This window comes from Clarias gariepinus, chromosome 26 (assembly GCF_024256425.1).
Source record: "Clarias gariepinus isolate MV-2021 ecotype Netherlands chromosome 26, CGAR_prim_01v2, whole genome shotgun sequence".
In the NCBI taxonomy this organism is placed as follows: Eukaryota; Metazoa; Chordata; class Actinopteri; order Siluriformes; family Clariidae; genus Clarias; species Clarias gariepinus.
The window spans coordinates 21,110,597-21,134,009 of record NC_071125.1 but is presented as its reverse complement, the minus strand read 5'-3'; the positions used below and the strand labels follow the sequence as shown (position 1 = coordinate 21,134,009).

The 23,413-nt window shown below is 39.2% G+C and overlaps 2 protein-coding genes across 3 annotated transcripts in view; one reads left to right on the top strand and one right to left on the bottom strand.

The window, feature by feature from the left end:
• Positions 1 to 249: 249 nt before the first annotated feature.
• On the bottom strand, positions 250 to 6,069 carry spag6 (sperm associated antigen 6). The gene is made up of 11 exons (XM_053488011.1): positions 5,929 to 6,069; positions 5,428 to 5,523; positions 4,538 to 4,704; positions 3,780 to 3,963; positions 3,183 to 3,388; positions 2,919 to 3,092; positions 2,595 to 2,747; positions 2,105 to 2,296; positions 896 to 1,012; positions 655 to 800; positions 250 to 552 (listed from the first exon to the last, which is right to left on the bottom strand). Exons 1-11 carry the CDS (start codon positions 5,951 to 5,953, stop codon positions 489 to 491), a joined length of 1,524 nt encoding a protein of 507 aa, XP_053343986.1. The 5' UTR covers positions 5,954 to 6,069; the 3' UTR covers positions 250 to 488.
• A 7,153-nt stretch (positions 6,070 to 13,222) lies between these two features.
• ctdspla (CTD (carboxy-terminal domain, RNA polymerase II, polypeptide A) small phosphatase-like a) overlaps positions 13,223 to 23,413 on the top strand; it is a 46,281-nt gene continuing 36,090 nt past the window's right edge. Inside the window, exon 1 of one of the 2 annotated variants that reach the window (XM_053487756.1) lies at positions 13,223 to 13,425. In XM_053487756.1, coding sequence (XP_053343731.1) covers positions 13,350 to 13,425 — 76 coding nt within the window. In that variant the 5' untranslated portion in view covers positions 13,223 to 13,349. The remainder of the gene's footprint in view (positions 13,426 to 23,413) is intronic. The other variant, XM_053487755.1, reaches the window with a different exon arrangement.

The window sequence follows — 23,413 nt, the reverse complement described above, 5'->3', positions numbered from 1 at the left end:
TGGGACATAAAACATGTGAGAAGTTGTGTGTGGATTGGATAGTCCCTGGTGGTGACCCCTTCATTGGAGCAGCCAAAAGACAGAATCTGAACCCAGGCCTTCTGCGGTACCTTTGAAAGACCTACTACTGAGCCACCATTAATGTCCTTTAATTAATGATGATCAATAAAAATCATAATGTAAAATTTTGTTTTAAGCAAAAAAACAGCGACAGCAGAAAAATAACAAATATTACATTTCTCCTTTTAATAAAACAAAAACACTGATCTTTACTTTGATAAAAGTCGTATACATTTGCATATATTTACCTCTAATTTAATTCAACTTTTAAAAGGTCACGTTTGACAGTTTATATCACATACAGTGCTGCAACATGATTTTAGTGATTAAATGTAAATGCCAAACATTTCAATTCAGCGCCCTGGTTTTAAAAAAGTGTATTTAACAGAGCGGTAAAGAGTGCTAATCATGGAGCTGAGCTTCTCATCCTAAACAGGCTGATAGTTCTCGAGCCTTTCCAGTAGTGCATCTGAATATCCTGGAGAGTAGTACCTGTGAAAAAAGATTAACTAGTAAAGCATGTATCATAACACAGATGTAGAGATGCTTATTCCATGTTGCAATAAATAAATGTTTATGAGGAGCATTAGAAACCTGACTATCTCCTCGGGGTAGCAGGTGTTGATGGTGTTGATGTACTCCTGCAGAGCGGAACCGGGCTCGGCTTTAATTTCCTGCACCTTCTTCAATCCTCCGCTAGTCACAAACAACCTCCGTGCTTTACTATCATGTGGAAGAACCTGCAGGACACAAAAGCAGCAAGACTGATGAGTCCCTCAAACTGCCAGTCTTTAATAAGAAACGTTGGGTGTTTAGTGGAGAAGCAGGAGTAGACCTTGCTGAACTGGCAGATGACGTGTTTGAGAACGTTGCTGGGAGCTTCGTAGAGGAGCGGCTCCAGTGCTGGAAGGTAAGTGCACTTCTGAAGGATGCTCTTTAAAGCCTTTTTTGCCTGGATCGAAAGAAATGTTACAATCAGAAACGATACTTTTTAACGTGTTATCGCCGTAGGTCCTATACACCCCGAGAGCACTATATTCCTAGGGACCGCACAAGAAGTTCCTTATATTCCTGAGGACTACTGTATACTGTACTACTGTATATACCCAGGGGTTTTAGTATTAGAAACTTGCCAATCTTCCCAGGATTCCCAGCACATTCTCCCCGAGGTTAGACCGTGCACAACTCAGAGCGAAAAAAGAAGAAAAAACAAACAAACAAGAGCCACATCTCAGACCATACAGGCCTCAGTAAGCATGAAAAATGTTAAAGTCCATTAGCACAATTAGTAGAAGACTGAACAAGAATGGTTTGTTCGGAAAGGTTGCCAGGAGTAAGTCTTCCTGTAAGCATGGAAGCACGGAAACAATATCCTATGAACAGATGAGACCGAAATGGAGGTCATTGGTCCTAATTCCCAGAGCCATGTTTGGCAAAAATCAAACAGCATGTGAGAGTCTGATAAAATCATACAGGAACTGATATGATTAGGTTTTAAATACCAACACATTTATTTTCCTTTTAGCTTCATTTTTGTTAAATAAATAATGGCACAGTGATAAAAAATAAAATAATAATAATAATAATAATAAAACAAAAAAAACATAGAATTAAAAAAGGGGACACTAACATTGACACATGACTGTATACTGTACCTAGGGCTAATTACTATGTAGGATTGTATACTATAATTCTCAGGGATGATTAAATACCTTGGATCATACATTCCTAGAAATTATATAATCATTGCCTAATATTTCTAAGGATTGTTTAGTAAAATCCCTATATTCCTACTGACTATATTCCTGAATTCAATTCGATTTAATTTGTATAGTGCTTTGTACAATTGTAATTGTCGCAAAGCAGCTTTACACAATCAAAAGGGAAAAAAAATGTATACAGTATATATATATAGTATATACTGTATATATATATGTGGGAAAATATACCCAGGAACATATTTTCTAAGGTAAGATATCCCCTAGGGCCCTATATTCCTAGGGATCTTACCTTGAATGGGGTTTTTGTTGGTAAAACATCGTACCTTGACTTGCAGGTCCCCAGAGCTCTGTGTGTCCAGGTAGAGACTGAGGAGTTTGGGGAGCACATTGGACATGGCCACAGCTCTTGCATGCTCAGGTGTGTGATGGCCGATCTGCCCCAGTGCCCAGGCTGTTGCAGCCTTCATGTGATCCTCCGTCTCCTCTACCAGACAGAGAGCCAGCTGTGGGACGCCCTGGGGGGAGCGTTCAGTGGAAAGAGCAGGGAGGAGAAACTTAATTGGAGAAACTGATCATTTATAACACAAGCAATTGCAAATGCAATTTTCAACCTCAGATCTTGTGATTGTTTTGGATGCTGTCCGACTTGTAAATGTAAAATAAATAAATATCATTCTAGCCCGAAACTATAATCTATCACCGGGGCAGAATTCCAGCGACCATATTAGCAACTGTCCTGGGCAATAATTTTTAGTCATACATCAGTATCTATGGATGTAAATCTACTGGTGTAAAAATCATATAGTGGCAGACCTTAGATACAATAACAGCCATAGCGAGGTTCTCTGAGTGTGCAGCCACGTAGCCGAGCATCATGATACCAGGCAATCGCACGTTCCCTCTGGAGTTCCCTAAATAGTCAATCACAGCTGCTACACCTCCAACGTTCACGATCATCTGGGATAACTGGAGGAAAGCACACACACACACACACACACACACACAGCTTAGAACTAAGCAAACAAATATAGGAATGCTGCTGGATAATACATCGGACATGTTAATGCACTTGTGCTGTCCAGTTGTACACTTTAATTGTTTTCTGCTTGAAAAGGTTTTAGTGGCCATGTCAGGTACCTCAGGGGTGTGTTTTGTGATCTCTCGCATCATCGTGCTGATGTTCTTCCTCACATACTCATCTGGGTCTTTAAGGCAGACCAGTACAGCAGGGAAGATCTCAGCCTCCACCACCATCTCTGCCAAATCCACAGAGTGCTTGGAGATTTGGCCGAGAGCCGAGAACACGTGTCTCTACGCAGAGGAAATCAAATATTTATTAAAAAATAGGGCAGGATCATTCAGTATCATTCAGTATCATTCAGGTTACGCTGCTACTCTGACCTTCAGTTTGGTGTCTGGGTTCAGGCTCATCTGCGCCAGGTGTGCAATGGCTCCAGTGTCTACTACAGTTTGTGCGAGCTCTGGCGAGTGTTTGGAGATGTCGCTCAGTGTTGAAGCGGAGACCCTCTTCAGGGCAATCTCGGGCTCCTGGAGGCAGAGAACGAGTAGAGGAACTGCACCTGCGTCCACCACCGCCTGAGCCAACGCTGTGTTATAGAAAACATCAGGAAGAGTGCATTGCTATGGTGTTAATTATCCGTGATAAATACCAATAAATATTCTTTATCTCCCTTGTTGTTTCAATCCAGTAAGTTGCATTACTGCCAAAAGCTCTAAAATTGCTTATAGAAGACGCTGATTAAAGTAAAGGAATATGTTGAACATAATTTTGAACAAACCTATGCAAAATAAACAATCTATTCTAGGGATGAAACTAATAAAACAGATACGCAGCAGCTATTCCAACCAGGGATCTGTTGCTTACCATAAAACCCCATTTATACATGCTAAAAACCTCCAAAATCTCCTGACCCTGATGTTCTCATAGCTAGTTATTTCATACAGTAGGACATGTTGCTTTAAAGCCTTCACACTTACAGTCATTGTGGCGCGCGATGTAGCCCAGCGCCCATGCAGCAGCCTCTTTTACTCCAGGATCGAACTCCTCCAGGGACATGACGAGAGCATCGAGGGCACCACAGTCTACCACGGCTTGTGCCAGCTCGGGTGAGTGCTTTGCCACGGCACGGAGAACAAACGCCGCTGCCTTCTTATAGAAGCGCTGTGGAATACGTTCATATTTAAAGTAGAGTCTAAGAGCACTGGTTTCAAAGGGTACTTTTCCTGAAACTGGGTGGTGCTAACTTTTAGATCAATCAGAAAATGTACTAATTGGTTCGAGTTATATTATACAAGTAAAAATATTTACCACTGTGGGGTTTGGCCCTTTGGGAAAATGTTAACCATGGGGTTTTAAGTAGGACATTTTACGAAAACTAAAACACCTACCTACCCAAAGCCAAACAATCTTTATGGCCTGGAATCACTTTTTAAAAAGGTGAAACAAAAATTTTACAATTTTAATTTGCTTCTATTTTCCATGAATATCTTTACCTTAAATAAAAACAAAAACCTGTATATACAGTATATGCTTAGTGAACTAACAAACACAGGTCCTGCAGCAGCAAATATTTAAGTATATCGTCAAATCTGGGATTGTTAAAAAGATCTATAAAAAAAAATCTAAATTGTCATTAACACTTTAACATCTTGGTCCTGAGAAAAAGTTGACCAGCAGATACATTCCCAACTCTTCACCAGTTAAAATATGAGCTTATGCTGAGCTGGGGTCTTACGTTCTGCTCGGCCAGGGAGTAGACCAGCTGAGGCAGAATGTCTCCCTTAACCACAGCCTCGGCCAGGTCGTCGTTGTAGTTGGCGAGTCGTCCGAGAGCCAGAGCGGCCGTCTGCTGAATGGTCGGGACCGCATCCAGGAGGAGAGGCCTCAGGAGGGACATCACACCTGAAACCAAAACAAAAAACAAAAAAGGAAAACCATCCGTCAGCATTGCCAAGAATTTTTCATAGCTGCATCAGAAACAGAATGTAAATTTATTAATAATTGTCCCAATGGCGCCTACGCTGTGGTCTGATGTCATGTGTTCTGAGATGCTTTCCTTCTGCCCGTGGTTGTAAAGAGTGTTTACCATAGTCTTTCTGTCTGATACAACCAGTCTTGGTTTAAACCCAGGTCTTTAAGACGTCAACTCAACCTCTATTTTCTTATTTTATTTCAATCACTCATTCTCTATACCCCTTATCCAGTACAGGATTGTGGGAAGCCTGGAGACTAGGCCAGGGGTATGAGAAAGGGTACACTCTGGATGAGGTGCCAATCCATTGCACACACACACACACACGCACACAAACTCTGGGCAATTTGGATATGACAGTTAGAAAACTAATATGCATATTTTTGAACTGTAGCAGGAAACTTGAGCACTTAGGGGAAACGCACTAAGTACGGGGAGAACATGCAAACTCCACACACACAGACCTTAAGCGGGACTCGAACTCTCGACCCAGAGGTGTTTGCATCTAAACTATTACTTTTTTTTATTTTTATAATATAATACTTTTCCTTAAAGCATGCACATTGTTACTTTTTATATATTGTACACTATATATTGTTATTTTTATTATAGATATGCAATTCATAATAACATGCAGAAGATCACACACTTACCTGCATTTTGAAGTGTTTCAATATTCTGAGGTCTCGTTGCAAAATCTGCCACTGTCTGCACGAACTTTAGTCTTTCTTTCTGGTACTGCTCAAAAACTAAAAGATATCAAATGTGAACATTTTGTAAATGATGTTATGGTAGTAAATGGGACCTGGGAGCTGAAGGACTTGATGATAAACCAAGTGCACTTTTTCAGTTTTAAACCTTCATGTGTGAGAGTGTAGGGCACTGGAGTTAAAGAGGTGGATTCTGTTAAGATGTTTTGTTAAAAACAGACTATAATAATAATAATAATAATAATAATAATAATAATAATAAAGCAACAACAACAACAACAATAATAATAATACTATTAATAATAATAGCGTTTATAAAGTTTGACATTTTATGAAGCACAAAATAATCCAAAATGATTACTGATTATTAATTTTTAGATTATTATCTATTATAATAATGATATAATCCATGTTTAAATGTACAGCTCTAAAATCCTTTCTCACCTTGTAAAACGTGTCGCTGGCTCATAATTTCAACAAACCCCTAAAAAAAAAACAATCAGACCAGAATATCTCCTTTAAAGAAGTAAAAAATATTTAAAATATTAGAGAAAACGCGCGCAATATAAACCTGAAGTTCACTCCGCGCTCTGTTGTTGTCTAAGCGTTCTGTTGGCATGGCAACAAACCGGAAGTTTTCGCCTAGGCAGCGTGTTTGGGCTCGGGCTCGGGTTTGGGTTTTACCCTACAGCCACACTGAGTCCCGTCGCGATTTTGATGTTTTATTTGTAACATTGTAGCGACTTGATAAAAACGATCTGGATTAATTCCTCCGTGACGTCACCGACAGGGTTTCTGAAGTGCAGCTTTGAAGCTCAACTTCGAAAGAGGAATTAGATACGCTGTCTCGCTCTATCTCATGTTTATTAACTACTAAGATAACTTTATTTTAGATTGCAATTACAACGTTGATAAAACCCCCGTGAAACCTTTTGCATTTCAGAAACATATAACATATACAAATGTATTCATTTACAGAATTACTTCCCCCATATTTTTTTTCTAAATCGATAAATACATCTTTATGAAAACATTCGTTTTTTTCTCTAGAATTGGGTTGGCAGTAACATATAGTTGATGGGCCAGCTCTTCATTATAAAGGTAATTTATAAATATATAAAGAGCTTAACCTTAAATGTAATCTAGCTGTTCCACCTAAAGTATAGATAACCCTTCAACGTAAAATGCAGCTGACGTTCCATTAGGCAAAACTTTACTGTATTTCATAAAGATGACAGCAAAGTTATTTGTGCTTTGTTTAAACAAGATGTCAAGTTGAAGAGTTCTATTCCAGCTGATGTTTTTTACTGCTATGATTTTGTCTTTAATATTCTTTGTATCATATTTCTATCTATTTATAAAAGTGATGCAATATGAATGGGCCAGGGGTAGCTCAGTGGTTAAGGCATTGGACTACGGTTCGGAAGATCCCAGGTTCAAACCCCACAACCACCAAGTTGCCACTGTTGGGCCCTTGAGCAAGGCCCTTAACCCTCAACTGCTCAGATGTATAATGAGATAAAAAAAAAAATATGTAAGTCGCTCTGGATAAGAGCGTCTGCCAAATACCTAAATGTAAATGAAGGAATTTCCAAGAAATAGTTTATAAAGCAGAATAACTTTTTATTAGAAAGAATATATTTACAGAGTAGTAGTTCTTCTTGTTGACCTAACAAGTCGATTTGGATTATGTGGAGTTTATTCATTTATTTGTAGTGCTTATCTTGTACAGAGTTACACACCTGGGCACCATTCAATGGGACTTTAGATATAAGGCAGGGTACAACCTGAACAAAGAGCCAATTCATCGTAAAGAACACACTAACTCTATAGTATGAAAGTATGAAAAAAAATTTTTTTTTAATTCCTTAAAAAAAATAATGATGCTGATAAACAAATGGATGTTCAGTAAACCAGTCAGACTGTCGACTTTCATGTTCTTTTTTTCTTGCATCATCTGGAAGAAAAAAGGAAGTTCAGGAATTTTGTTTGCTATTCATCTTTATTTAAATATAAAAAATTTAAAAATATGTTAAAGTGTACTGGCTGAAGCCGAAAATGTTGCAGCAAAGAAAGTCTTTAAGGACAATCTAATGCTGTTTTAGGGTTAGGGTTAGGGTTAGAATTGAGGTTGAATTGATGTTGCTTGAATTGAGGTCTTACGTTCTGCTCGGCCAGGGAGTGGACCAGCTGAGGCAGAACCACAGCCTCAACCAGGTCGTCGTTGTAATTGGAGAATCCTTCAAGAGCCAGAGCGCCAGTCTGCTGAATGGTCAGGACCGCATCCAGGAGGAGAGGCCTCGGGAGGGACATCACACCTGAAACAAGAGAGCAATAGAGAGAATACTGCATGTAACAAAAAAGGGAAACCAGTCTGGTCAGCAGTGCAAACAAAGCTTATATTCTAACAAGACATCTGTTAAAATGAATAAATAATATTAAAAAAAGGAAAATCTGAAATATCTTAATTAGAACTTTGTTAGCTGTTCGAACTGTAGGATGCAAAGAATTTTACTTAAATGAGAACACAAACTAAAGAGAGATGGAACTCGAACCTTTGACCTTGGAGGTGCGAGGTCACAGTGCTAAACACTATCCACACTAACATTTTAATTTAACTCTTCTTCTGCATCTACTCTTTTACTGTTTTATTTAATATGATACTGTTTTGTAAAGCACAAACATACATTATTATTATTATAACATTCAATTTCCCAAACACTCAAAAGATCAAACGCTATAATAATAATAATAATAAAAGAGTATCAGCGAGAATGAAAGGAAAGGTTTACAGGACAGTGGTGAGAGCAGCGATGCCCGACGGCTTAGAGACAATGGCACTGAAGAAAAGACAGGAGGCAGAGCTGAAGATGTTGAGGTTCTCCTTGGGAGTGACAAGGATGGATAGGATCCAGAATGAGTTCATCAGAGGGACAACCCACGTTAGATGTTTCGGAGATAAAGTCAGAGAGGCCAGATTGAGGTGGTTTGGACATGTTCAGAGGAGAGATTGTGAATATATCGGTAGAAGGATGCTGAGGTTGGAACTGCCAGGCAGGCGGTCTAGAGGAAGACCAAAGAGAAGATTTATGGATGCAGTGGGAGAGAACATGAAGTTACTGTAGTTGGTGTGAGAGAAGAGGATGCAGAGGATAGGATTAGATGGAGGCAGATGATTCGCTGTGGCCGAAAGACAAAGAAGAAGAAGTTGTCTTCTTTTTGTTGTTGTCTTCAGTTGTTTGTTTTTATAAAACTGAATAAAAACAAAATTATTTATACAATGATTACTGTAAGTAAGTAATTTTAAAACTATTATGATAATTATATAATCCTAATGCGTGAGCAGAGACAATATTTTAATCATTTCTCACCTTATAAAACGGCTCATTATTTCAATTTAAAAAAGGCCAGAGTGAGTGTCTCAAATAAATAAATAAATAAGTAAATAAATGCGCGCACTATACCCCGAGATTCTCACTCTCTGTAGTCGAAGCGCTGTGTTGGCATGGCAACAAACCGGAAGTATTTGCTGTAGCTAGCGTGTTATCGGCTAGGTTTCTTCAAATTCAGGACAATTCAATTGTATAGCGCTTTTACCAGCGGTCAGTGTCGCAAAGCAGATTTACAGAATCTTCTAGAACATTTAAATATTTTAATTTTTTATTTGTGACATTAGCGTGATTATATATATATGATGTGTGTGTGTGTGTGTATAATTTTCATAACACTGAGAATCTTTAATTGGTTTACATTAGTCTAAAATAAAATAATATTGCATAAAAATGCAAACAAAATAAATAAGAACATTTTCTTCTTTTTTCTCCTTTTTATATCTTTAATATAAAGAAGCCCTGATGTGTGATGTATTCATTATTTTAATGATTATATGTTACTATTTGTATTTAGTTGAATTTCGCACGTGAATTAAATAATATTCTGTTTATACAGTTCCACAAGGTGGCAATATTCCCATATATATTCCAAAGAAACAACCATGTGCATATAATCATGCAGTTACAGGTCAAGAGCCTCACATATTGTTCACATTAAAAATCATAACAAGTGTGTGTGTGTGTGTGTGGTGTGGTGGTGGGGGGAAGGTGTAAGGGGGCGACAACCCTCAGTGACTCTGCTCATGGAATGCTTGTTGAGTCCAGACGGGTTGGTTTGTATGTTTTAGGACCTGCTGATCTAACGGCATTGGAACACACAAAAATATCTCTAAAAGATATCAGTAGAAAAGCAGATCATGGACAGTATATAGAGCATTCAGGCAACTGAGCTGGAAGGCAGCATCTGGTTCTTGAGTGACAATTCTCAAATCTCCGACTGATCACATTTAATGAGCATGTAGTTCAAACGTTCATTTACTGTACCCATATTCCATCCCTGCATCTGCTTCAACTGGAGACGCATACAGTACAACACAAATGTAAATGTATCACTGATATTGGTATTATGATATTGCTGATTTTTAAGCTGTATTTGAATTGCACTATATTTGTGTTCAGATATCATATTGTGCCACATGCAGGGTGTATATTTATTATAGATCTTTGTGAACCCCGTATAGAGAGCACAGTAAGGTGACATGGTTACAGTGAACGCCTGCTAAATTAGTCCCGGTGGGAGTTGGGCCTCTGTTCCTTATTAAAGTTTGAGAACACCTTCATGAAACATTCAGTTACCAGTCCACTTAACCCAAATAAAATGCTGTAGTTCTGCACAAACTATTCAAAAACACACACTAAAACAGCCAACAGGGATTAGGGATATCTAGGAAAAATCAGCAATCATTTTGACTACATTTGCAACTTATACATTATTCATTATGAATAATGAAGCAGAACATAATTAAAGACAGTTTCAGCGGTATTGAAATGGACTTTTAATCAAATTGTAAAAAGTCAAACAAAACAATACAGTATTCTATAAATACTGAAAATCCAGTTGAAGGGGATGAGAACATGAGCATGGGCTCAGATTGGAACTACCCTGCCCAGCCTTGTGACTGAACGTTATTAGAGATCAGCTCTGTAGTTCTGTTACCAAGTCCAAGTGTCAGGGGCAATACAGAGAACGTGCTAAATCATACTGATTTACGTATTGAGCCCATAAAAGACTGAGGTTCACACCACACAGTAACTGCAGCAGGTCTATTCCAGCACGCTGGGTGATATTTTTTCAGGATGTCTGTTCTTGGATTGTATCTGCTTAACATGAAATTCAATAACTCTTAATAATCACAGGATGCTGAGGTTCATCATGATTCAGCTCCGGTGCGAATAAAAGCTCTCGAGTGTAAGCATGACTAAAGAGCTAAAGCGACCAAATTGGATAGGCAGTGCTGAAGAGGGAGCTCATAAAACCTAACGCAGTTATGTAATACAGTATATTATGAAATATGTCTAAACATAAAACCAACAGGAGTGTTTAGGATAACACCATACAGTAATTGCTTGGACAGATCATGTTTGATGTTGAATGCTGGCTAACATAAATATGAATGTAAACAATAAGCTAGTGCATATTCAAAATTTTAAACAAGGATGTGTTTTTTTAATGAGGAAAGCAGGAAGCAGTGCCTTCTTACTGTATGATCCTGAGCTTTGATTAGTGTTTGTGTGAAGTTAAACACCATTTAGGTTACAGTAAATATTAAAACCACCTGCATAATATTTAGTAGATCCCTCTTGTGCTGGCAAAACTCTGACCTGTTTAGCCATGGACTATAAAGGTGTCTGGCCTGAAGTTAGCATCAGATCTTTAAAGTTTAAGCTCCAAGTTCAAGGTGGGACCTCCATGGACCAGACCACACTATCCACATGATGTACATTACCAGTCAAAGGTTTAGACACACCTTCTAATTCCATGGTCTTTCCTGATTTTTTCTTTCTTTCTACATTGTGAAGCATGCTGAAGGCATCCAAAATATGTGATAATCTCCTTTGAACATTTGATATTAAGATCTTTCTGCTACTTATGCTCTGTAAAGCCTTCTTACCAGCTCTAATCTGAGGTGCTGTTTGTTAATTGGTGATTTCTGAGGATGGAGAGCCAGTTTCATCATGGTGCTTGATGGATTTTGCAAAGCACTTGACAATAATGTTCTTGCAAAAAATGTTCCAGAATAGCTAAACTCATGCCTTAAAATAAAAACTGACTGTTGTTGCTGTGGCGTTGCTACTTAATTACGTAATGCCAAATGTGTTATTTCATAGCGGACATTAGTGGCTCAGTGGTAGGTTTCTCACCTGCCAGTCAGAAGGCCTGGGTTCAATTCCCATCCAATTCCCAAACCCCAGCCACTGGATGCAGTGCCGGTCCCAAGCCTAGATAAAATGGGAGGGTTGCATTAGAAAGGGGATCTGGCATAAAATGTGTGCCAAGCTGTGTGCTGATCGGATGGTTCTATAAGGAGACCTGTTGACTTAGCAGCTGAAAGACCAACCACAAAACCACAACATGTGTAAATTTATAGTTTTGTAATCTCCAGTATTGTTCCTAGAATGTAAAAAATAAATCACCAAAAAAAGATTGAATTAGACAGTGTGTCCAGACTTTCGAAAGGTTGTAAAGTGTAAAATGTTCTGCTTTTGATATATTCTCCTCCTCACATGCCCACTCTAGGCAAGACCTGGCAGTTCAGAGGTGCTACTATCTAGCCATCGCAATTTGTCCAGTGTCAAAAGTCTCTCAGATCCACATGCTTTCCCCATTTGTCCAGTGGCTGGGGTTTGGGAGAAATGAAAATCAAACCTTGTTTTATACACTATACTACAGACAAAAGTATTTGGCCAAACCACCAATGACATTGTATCCAAATGCATACAGTACACTTCATTCAATATGGAGTTGGTCTCTCTTTTGCAGCTATAACAGCTTCCACTCTTCTTGGAAGGCTGTCCACAAGATTTTAAAGTGTTTCTTTGGGAATCAGTACCCATTTATTCTGTAGTAGTCCCTGTTATTTATGTTGGACGAAAAAAACCTGGCTCGCAATCTTAGTTCCAGTTTATCCCAAATGTGCTTGATGGGGTGGAGGTCAGGGCTCTCTGTGCGGGCCAGTCAAGTTCTTTCACACCAAACTCATAAAACCATGTCTTTATAGTCCTTCCTTTGTGCACTGGGGTTCAGTCATGTTGGAAAAGAAAAGAGCCTTCCCCCAAAACTGTTGCCACAAACTTGGAAGCATAGAATTGTCCAAGCTGTCTGAAGCATGAAGATTGCCCTTAACTGAACATAAGCGGTCTGATTGAAACACCTGAATATAATCATTAAAAGGAATGGACAAATACTTTCATCCATATAGTGTACGTGTTCAATCTCCTTGTACATTCAGAATCTTTTTTTTTTTCCAGATAAACACAAATAAACACGTTGTTGTTGGTGCAGTGATCTGATTTCTATGTCACCTTTTGGTAAAACTCCGAGTGTTACAATTTAGCAAATAACTGTAAACAAATATGTGGTGCCATCTTGGGGCAGGAGCTAGTACTGCACCAAAGCTGTCACTGTTATTTATTTTTTTTCTTTCTTCGTATTTTTATCCTGAGATGTTGCAGATTTTTTTCTTTGTTAGAGATTTTTTTTTTTTTACCTCGTACAAGATTTTGCATCAATGCAAAGTGGACTTTAATGGAGTGAGAAAGCGGTAAACACACAGAGGTGTGTGTGTGCGCGCGCGCATGTGTGTGTGTGTGTGTGTGCATGTGCGTGAGTATATGTGTGTGTGTGTTTCACATCGGGACAGTCTTGGCTAGCTCGCTAGCAGGCAGGGCTAGCTGCTGCTGCATATTCCGGGGAAGCAGGCGACTTAAAGCGAGGACGTGTTCTTGAAATAAGAAGAAAATCATCCCGTTTCCATGGACAACACGTCCATCATTACACAGGTAGCAAATCCAAAGGAGGAGGAAATCAATTCTACGAGTCAGGAAAAAGGTAAGAGATGTTTACACGCGCGCGCGCACACACACGCGCACACACGGCGGATGGAGCTGTTGAGGAAGGGGTTTTGTTCCTTACAGGAGATGTTACACTGTTGCATCACATCAGTCATGAGCGCAGCGCGCGCGATAAACATGCACCCTAATCTATGCACGTGAAGCAGGAGAGGAGCGTTGATGAGCGCGCGCGACTTTCACACTTATATAATGGAGAACAGCAGCAGCTCCTTATACACTAAACACTATACATTATACACTAATCACACACACACACACACACACACACACCGGAGCGATATTATTACTGTTATTTTATTTCATTAATAAGGTCAGTAGATGAGCAGGGGAGTGTGATTATTAGCTCTACGGTAAGTTCCAGCAAATTCTCTCAGGATTCATCACATCATTGATTTAACATTTCTCTCATTATAGAGCAGATAAAGGGAATTCATTGTTGATTTCTTAATTGAATGGAAAGAGATTTTGTATTTTGTCCATGTTTGGTATGAAACTGTTATAATAACAATAAGAATAGCAATAATAATAGTAATTATTATTTGTATTGTTGGTGTTGTTTTTAATATTATTATTGAAATGAAACTGTTATTATTATTATTATTATTATTATTATATTTTTTATTAAGTATTTTTATTATTGTTGTTTTTATTATTCTAAACTATTATTATACAATTAAATATCAGCATCATTATTATTATTAAGCTCAATATTTTTTTTTATTTCAGATGCTGTTGTTGTTTTGAATAATAATAATAATAATAATAATACTTAGTAATACTTGCTTTAATACTAGTTAATCATTAAAAACTACTAGTAGTAATAATCATAGCAACAATAACAAAACAACAAAACCGATACTACTAATAATAACTTACTACTAATAGTATTTATAACAACAAAAACAACAATAATAACATAATAATGATAATAATAATTATTATTAGTAGTAGTATAATCATAACAAAACTACAATTAAAAATGTAATAAATAGCCATCATAATAAATAAATAATAATAATAATAATAATAATAGGAGGCATGGTGTCACAGCAGGTATATAGGTTTAATCCTAAGCTCTTGGCTACTGTCTGGTTTCTCCTTTGGTTCCTTTGATCCATCTGGACTAACAAGGCTTCTGTAACTTGACCTTAGATATGTATGACTGGGGGCTGTATATATGTGTGTGTGTGTGTGTTGTGTGATACTCTGTGATGGATTGGTGTCGCATCCATGGTATATTCTTGCTTTATTCCCAATGGTCCCAGAATAGGCTATTTACAATGAGCCTGACCAGGATACAGCAGCTACGAAGGTGTATTATTATTATTATTATTATTATTATTACCACCATCCATATTCTTCTTCTTCTTTTTCATATTATTATTATTATTATTATTATTATTATTATTATTAATAACAGTCATGATAATAGGCCTTTGTGTGTGTGTGTGTGTGTGTGGAGAAGGCATGTTACTCCAGGTACTCCAGTTTCCTCCTACAGTCCAAAGACATTTTGATTCATGTTTTCGAACCGCTCATCATGAATGATTGGATATGTGAGTGTGTGTATGCCTGTGCCCTGAGATAGGTTGATACCCCATCCAGGGTGTCCCCGCTTTGTGCAACAGCATTTAAAATAAAAAATATAATGATGATAATAATAGGTTAATAATAATAATAATAATAATAATAATAATAATATGTATAATAGTGCTAATAATGATGATAATAATAATAACGTTAGGCTCCAGCCCTCCCACAGCCTTACACAGTATTATGTAGTAATAATAATTATAATATTAACCAAATAATAAACTGTATGTATTATAGACACACAAGGACATTCATAGTTCAATATTTAGCATCGTTTAGTCTCTAGGCTGCACTCTAAACCAGAAAAATGTTCCTGTTGGTCCTTAAAGTTTTCAACTTGGAGCCTTTTTTAAAACTCAACCCTTTATTTCTTGGGTTCTACATAGAGCATAGATTGAGTGTTCTAAGCAGCTTTACATCTCTTTTAATAAGGGATGTAAAGACACTCTGGTCACGACTCAATTCAGTTTGAGTTTGCTTTTTATTCGTTAAAATGTATTCAAAATGCCTGTGTTTACGGCAGCATGTTTTGTGCTCAGACTCGAATCATGCTAATTGATCGGGTACGCAGTTGTAGTCTATAATCACAGGGCTATCTTTAGTGGATCATCATCATATTGTCATGCAAGCATGTTATAAAACTTGGTGCAGTCTGTTATGGACTTCAGTTAAGATTTTCTTGTGATCTCATACGGTGTAGATTCTGGTGTCTTAATCAGTGATTTAACTTTGGTTCTGTGGCAGTCCTGGGATTTAAACTCACAAGCCTAACTAATAAGACACCAGTGCCAAATTAGAAGCTTTAGGTGTAGGAAAGTAGAGTGGTAGTAAACAAGAAGATTTACATATCGAAGTTTAACTTTACTTTTGTTTCCATTTTGTCTTTCTTTTCTCTTTTACATTATACAGTAGTACGCATGTTCTATGGTGAGCAAAGCAAAGACGTGGGACGATTTCATTAGAAAGAGATTCCTTTGCTTTAAGGAGTTCAGACAGATGGCAGCGCACATGGCATGAGCGTGTAGCAGAGGACAGGGGAGCCTGGGAACATGAACTGACCTCTGAGTCTCAGTGTGTGTCCAGTGGTTGAACAAAAAGGCGGATTAGAGGATTCCCCAAGCATGAACACAGGCGCCATGTGACAAAGCGGAGCTCATTCCTCCTCTGTGTGTGTTTGTGTGGGTCTCATCACCATGAGAGAGAGATAGAGAAAGAAAGAGAGAAAGAAACACCATTGTTGTTGCCTGTCATTTCTTGTTTTGGTACACTAAAACCAATTGGACATACCATTATGTTTCTACTCACTTGTGCAATGAAAAATGTTTGTTTCATCAAAATTCATCAATTTTTTTATATAGCACACTATCTCACAATAGAAACCAAGCCTCCGCTCGACTTTCGTCCTTGAACTGCAGATCTTGAATCAATACTCATGCGGGATCATGTTGCAGTTGCTGTGTACTGGACAAACACAAACACACACACACACACACACACACACAAACACGATGAGACCGAGCTGAATACAGCTGCCCTAATTAATCGGAGTGAAGGGGCCTCCCGGGTTATATATAGTATCAGTTGTAATAATTGCCTGCCAAAATTTTTAATGAGATTGTTGATGGAAACGAACAGTCTTTGACGATCCTGTCGAGCAATTCAGTGCCGTTCTAGAACGAGATATATCGCTTGCATCAGCACTTGCCATTTAAAGGTACAGTCAGTGATTAGTAAACGTCTAATTAAACCTGTGATAATCAAACTTTAATAGGCTTTAAACGTTGATTTACCAAGTTATATTTAAGTAGTAAACTTTACAATGCAGTTAACTTTGCCTTTGCTTGTTTCTGCGGTGCTACCCTTAAGTGTACACCTTTTGTAACCATTGGCAAGAATGGTGTTTGTAGCGTACATATAAATGTCTCACACGTATAATAATTCACTCAAACTAATGTGTTTCAAGTGAAGTATATGACCTTTTAGAGACATGGGTTGGACGATGTAACTGAAATGCCTGGACCAGGTTTTTTAGACCACAATAATTCATTAGTATGGTGTAGGGCCTCCTTTTCCGGCCAATACAGCATCAATTCGTCTTGGCAATGACAGATACAAGTCCTGCGCAGCGGCCAGAGACATTTCGAGCCATTCTTCTTACAGAATAGTGGCCAGGTCACTACGTGATGCTGGTGGAGGAAAAAGTTTCCTGACTCGCTCCTCCAAAACACCCCAAAGTGGCTCAATAATATTTTGATCTTTTTAATTCAATTCAACTGAATTTTATTTATATAGCGCTTTTAACAATGGTCATTGTCTCAAAGCAGCTTCACAAAAATGAGAAGAAGTAAAAAAATTAGATCTGGTGACTGTGCAGGCCATGGGAGATGTTTAACTTCACTTTCATGTTCATCAAACCACTCTGTCACCAGTCTTGCTGTGTGTATTGGTGCAAAATCATCCTGATACACGGCACCGCCTCCAGGATACGATGATTAAACCATTGGGTGCACATGTTTCTCCAGAATGGTTCGGTAATCCTTGGCGCCCATCTAGCCCAAGTATTGGGCCTATGGAATGCCATGATATTGCAGCCCAAACCATCACTGATCCCCACCCCCATGCTTCACTCTGGGCATGCAACAGTCTGGGTGGTACGCTTCTTTGGGGGCTTCTCCACACCGTAACTCTCCTGGATGTGGAAAGACAGTGAAGGTAGACTCATCAGAGAACAATACATGTTTCACATGCTCAAGATTTTTGCTATAATAATCATATTAAAAAAACTATGGAGTAACATGGGATTAGGTAAATAAGTAGCAACAACAACAAAAACAACAGTCAGTTGTTATTTTAAGACATGAAGGTCAGTGAAGATCAGCTGTTCTGGAACAGTTCATGCAAGAACAGTATTGCCAAGTGCATTTGCAAAACCCTTTATATGGTCCAATTTTTGGAACTCCTCTTCTGAACACACCATTTCAGTGTCTACAGTATGTAAACAAGCTTCTGCTGGGCCACGCCCCTCTCCCAGAGAACAGCAGAGCTAAGCAACATGTCGGATGAAGGGATTTTTGTATATGAAGTCACATTGGGGGAAATCTAATTGGCTAACCCTGGCTAATACAAACTTTTGAAAAATACTAAAAAAAAAAAAAAAGTTTTTTTTTTCATCATTTTCAGCAGTGGACTGCACTACTTCCGAGGACACACTAACTTGTTTTCAGAAATTTGGAAAACGGTTGATGTTTTTTATTTAATTTTAAACCTGTCTGTACTTGTACTTGTCCACCAGTACTGAAGTCTTACAGTAATCAGAATCCTGTGATGCTTTTAAGAGTAGAGCAGAAGTGGCCCAACATCAATACAGTAAATATATACCAGTTTGTGAATTGGAAATTTTTGTCTAAATTCTTAATCTAAGTGCAAGAACCACTGTTTAAGTATGATTTGATTTAAACACCATGTCCTCTGAAACATGGTCTAATAAGGTGACCCTGCTTCCATCTGGGACACACTTCTTGATCTTACTACGGTATATGAAATCTGATGCACTGGATCTTCCACCATGACGATCATAATCCTCTCGAACCCTTTTTTTGGCTTTTCAATCCCTAAAAATTTCAGAACTGCACAAGGCTATTTCCAGAGCCGTATCAGTTTCCTCTGGAACACCGGCATGACTACGAGATACGAGCCGGGTATTTAAACACCTCCCTCTGTGAGTGTTTATAGATTTTCTGTGCTTGCATTATGGATGGGGTTTAATGAGGTGAACATCAGGAAGTCATCGCTCAGGGTTTGCGAACAAACACTCCAGGGATAGCACAGGTGATAAATATGGATCTGTGTGGAGGACAAGATGAGATCAGGGAAATGGATACACACTGTTAATATCTTGATTATTTCCCGGTCTTCCTGTGCAACATTGTCGAATGGTTTGGTTCTGCTTTATTTACTGGCTAATTGCTGGATTATTTGTTCGAGGATATTAAATAATATTTAATAGGACACATTACGGACAAATTGCCAGTAATATATCTACTGACCTGCCCTTTTGGGGAAGATAAACTATATGCTTAAACACGGTCAATAGCAGGGAATGATGTCGATGTTTTTAGTTTTTCACACCATTCTCTGGAAATTCTTTGATTAATTGGAAGAAATCTATAAGGTGTTCCTATTAAAGTGACCAGTGAGTGGAATTACAAAACATTCTTCGCACTATATTTGTTTCTTGCTTGCCCCAACAGCCCCCAATCTTTGAAAAAGATAAATTCACAGCATCTTTTTCACCTTTTGGAAGCCAACATGCAAAAAAAAACAAAAAACAATAAAAAATTAAAAAATAAAAACAATAATAATAATAAAAAAAAAAAACTGACACATTCAGCACACATTGCATCTGCTTGGACTAAATGTAAATACTAACCAACCACTAAAAAAAAAAAACCACTTAACATGAAAAAGGGAGTGTGTTATTGTGTACAATCCTTTGTTCCACACACCAAGTAGTGCCCTTGATTAGGCCTCACACAGAGACAGTGTTAGAAGCGAATTAGTTCTCTTGCATAAATAAAACAACATGGAGGCAATTTGGACCGACTTACACGCAATTATTAATTAGACAAAGTGTTTAGAACGACAGTGTTATCTGATGTGTTTTCCTTCTAAAATGTATCAATGGTTTTTAACGAGCGTTTTGGCAGGCCGTTGCTCTCTGGTCAGTATGGCAGACTGTACAGACCTCACCGAGACCCCCTGCTGAGACTGACGATTGTAGAGCACTTGTGATGTGGAATGATACATGTAGCTAAAGGGGCCAGTTCTGTTACCGTCCAGTATCATCACTCATGGAATGCTTCTCATCCAATCAGATTACTCAGTCAGAACAGTACAGTGTTGTTTACTCAGTGCATTATAGCTTGCTTTGTATCGCGTTACACACAAACTGGACGACGTCGTGCTAATATCTTTTAATCGTTCTGGTATCACGGGATGAGCCGTTTACTCTAACCAGATTACTACGGGGCTGAGCTGGAAAGTTTATCCCAACTCAGTGGACTCATGAGTCATGACCGCCTGCTAGACTCCTGCATGATTCATCCGACTAAATCAGATTTTACAAAAGAAATCTCTCTTTATTGGTAATTCCAGCTGCCTGGACTCATTCATGTTACAGTATAGATTTTCCCCAAAAGAGTCTCTTCTGATTTTTCTAATGCATAATTAATTTTTTTTAAATAAACCAATAGGGAGTGGTAGGCGTTTGTTCCCCCTCTAGTCCCATTTTAGCCTATTTTATCTTTCTGCTCTCTATTTTTCTCTTGCTATTCAAACATTTTCTGCATCCACTGCTTCTCACCAGATGTTAACCAAATTGGATCACTGACTGATTTGTTTCTGAGCATCTTTGTTGAGCTGGCGAAATCATCCGTCTTCATTGAGAAAGGCAGCCGTCGGTTCGGTGTGCTGTGAAGCTGCCAGGGTACGCTGGGAATTAAGCTGTTGTGGACACAGATGTCTGATTGATGTCTTACAGTGTAGATACCGCTCGAGTGATTGTACATTCATTTTTAACCATTCTGTTTATTACCGTGACTGATTCATCATATATGATTCAGTTGTTATAATGTGACACAGTGTGACACAGAATAGTAAAAAGAGTTTGCTTGTTACGCCTGTGAGACTGAGGTCTAGAGTATACAGTAGTGATGGGTCGTTCATGAACGATTCATATTTACGAGTCTTTAACAAGACTCAAAAGAAGGAGTAGGGAGTTAATTTACTCACATTTGACTTTAGTATGAGAACGTGTGATATTTATGTAAACAATTTGATAAATACTACTTTGCACATGTCACGCAACCTCTCATTGTTCTACATTGGTGGGAAATGTGATTAATTGGAAACGATCCTATTAAGAGATACACTTTCTTTACTCTGACTGACACTCACTTGTGTCTTTGTCAAATAGATTGATACAGGTTAAGGCAATGCTCCATGCGCGAAGGTGTTTTAAGCTCCCATACTGTACAATTGTGTCTCTCATACTGGTAAGTCATGGCTATGTTTATAAAGCCAGGGGAAGACATTAAAGATATCGATAAAGGCATAAAGAATAAATGGCGTTGGGCTTGGATTGAGGATGTGGGTAGTGACGGACAGCCCTTTGGAAGCTGGTGTCAAAAGCTGCGGCGCCCAGGAGCATGCTATTGCACTGTGTGCGCAAGGAAACTGATGTATGGAACTAGCGGGAAAAAAGTGCTGTCACGGCACGAATAGGACCCTGTTCATAAAGCAACAGTCAGAGCACTGCAACACACCTCACGTTTGCCAGGGGCAACAGCCACGGCAGATATTCCACCCTCAATGACCGATCGTGTGACTGATTTAAACATTCGCTCGTGCTCCTTCATGAGCTTGACCTGTCGTTTACTATCGCCCACCCACTCGTCACTTTATGTAAGAAACTAGCGGAGGATAGACCCGCCCTGGCGCATCTGTCTGTCTCCAGGCAGCACGCAAGTTATCTTCTTACACACGGCATCTCGCCAGAGGTTAAAAAACGTCTGTCTGAGAAGCTTAAGAATGGCATGTTTTCAGTCACGAGGCCACGGACAAAAGTATGGATAAAATTCTTAATGTACTGGTCCGTTGGAGGGAGACATGTCTTCCACACTGTCTTTTACGGTTATTTATTTTGGTTTTTCAGTTCAGTGGTCACCATTTGCATGTTTTGGACCAAAAACTATGTTCAGAAAGGAAGAAATAAAGGGAGGGTGAAATGCCCTTTTGTTAATTCCACACTCTCTTTTACAATATATTTATTTACTATGGTTTTTCAGTTGAATTGTGCATATTTTGCAATTAAATTTATTAAAGAAAAATGAATGTGTGTCTTTTTCATGTCCTTTAGTTAATCAATTCCTGTGTACTTTGGAGTACTATTATTGCCACTTACTGACCTGTCTTGGTATGGCTGTAGCATCTGTAGCGTTTACTTCCATTGATTGTACTAAGATGGGCTAATACTGTCAATCTAGGCATGAACACTAAAAAAGTCAACACCATAAGACATAAACTAAAAATGTTTCCCAATGTGTCCCTGAATGAAGGGAGGCTCAAAATCAAAAGTACCAGTCAGTATCTGGTGTGGCCACCAGCTGCTTGAAGTACTGCAGTGCATCTCCTCCTCATGGACTGCCTATTACGGACAGTCTGAGCACTGATGGAGGGATTGTGTGTTCCTGGTGTGACTCGGGCAGTTGTTGTGGCCATCCTGTACCTATCACGCAGGTGTGATATTCGGATGTTATGATCCTGTGCAGGTGTTGTTACACGTGGTCTTCCACTGCGAGGATGATCAGCTGTCCTTCCTGTCTCCCTGTAGCGCTGTCCTAGGCGTCTCACAGTGCGGACATGGCGATTTATCGCCCTAGCCACATCAGCAGTCCTCATGCCTCCCTGCAGCATGCCTAATGCACTGAGGCCACACCCCCTCTCCTCTGACTGACACTCACTGAGGCCACACCCCCTCTCCTCTGACTGACACTCACTGAGGCCACACCCCCTCTCCTCTGACTGACACTCACTGAGGCCACACCCCCTCACTTCTGACTGACACTCACTGAGGCCACACCCCCTCTCCTCTGACTGACACTCACTGAGGCCACACCCCCTCTCCTCTGACTGACACTCACTGAGGCCACACCCCCTCTCCTCTGACTGATACTCACTGAGGCCACACCCCCTCTTCTCTGACTGACACTCACTCAGGCCACACCCCCTCTCCTCTGACTGACACTCACTCAGGCCACACCCCCTCTCCTCTGACTGACACTCACTGAGGCCACACCCCCTCTCCTCTGACTGACAGACGCCAGACAGCCTTTACTCTTCCTGGCAACCACAGAGGCCACACCTTCTTTACTCTGATTGACAGCCAAAGAGGCCACACCTCCTTTACTCTGACTGACAACCACAGAGACCACACATACATGTGTACATGTGGCATAAAAAGAAATATTAATATATGTATTTTACTTTATATTTTAGCACCTGGTTTCTCTATTAATTTCAGGATTATTACAGTTTATAAAGACATTGGCTACACTTTCATAAGTACAGCAGACGGGCACATAAGCCACGCCTCTCTTAATGTATCCTAAAGGCACAAAGACCACACCTCCTCCAGTGTGACTGACAGATAAATAGTCTTTTTCCCTCCCTCCCTCCCTCCCTTCCTCCCTCCTGACAACTAGCAGGCAGAAAGGCTGTACTGTATTCTGTATGACTGACAGGCACATTAGCCACGCCCCCTCCAGTGGACCTGTCTAGCTCGTAGGATGTCCGTGAGACTCTGAAACACTTCA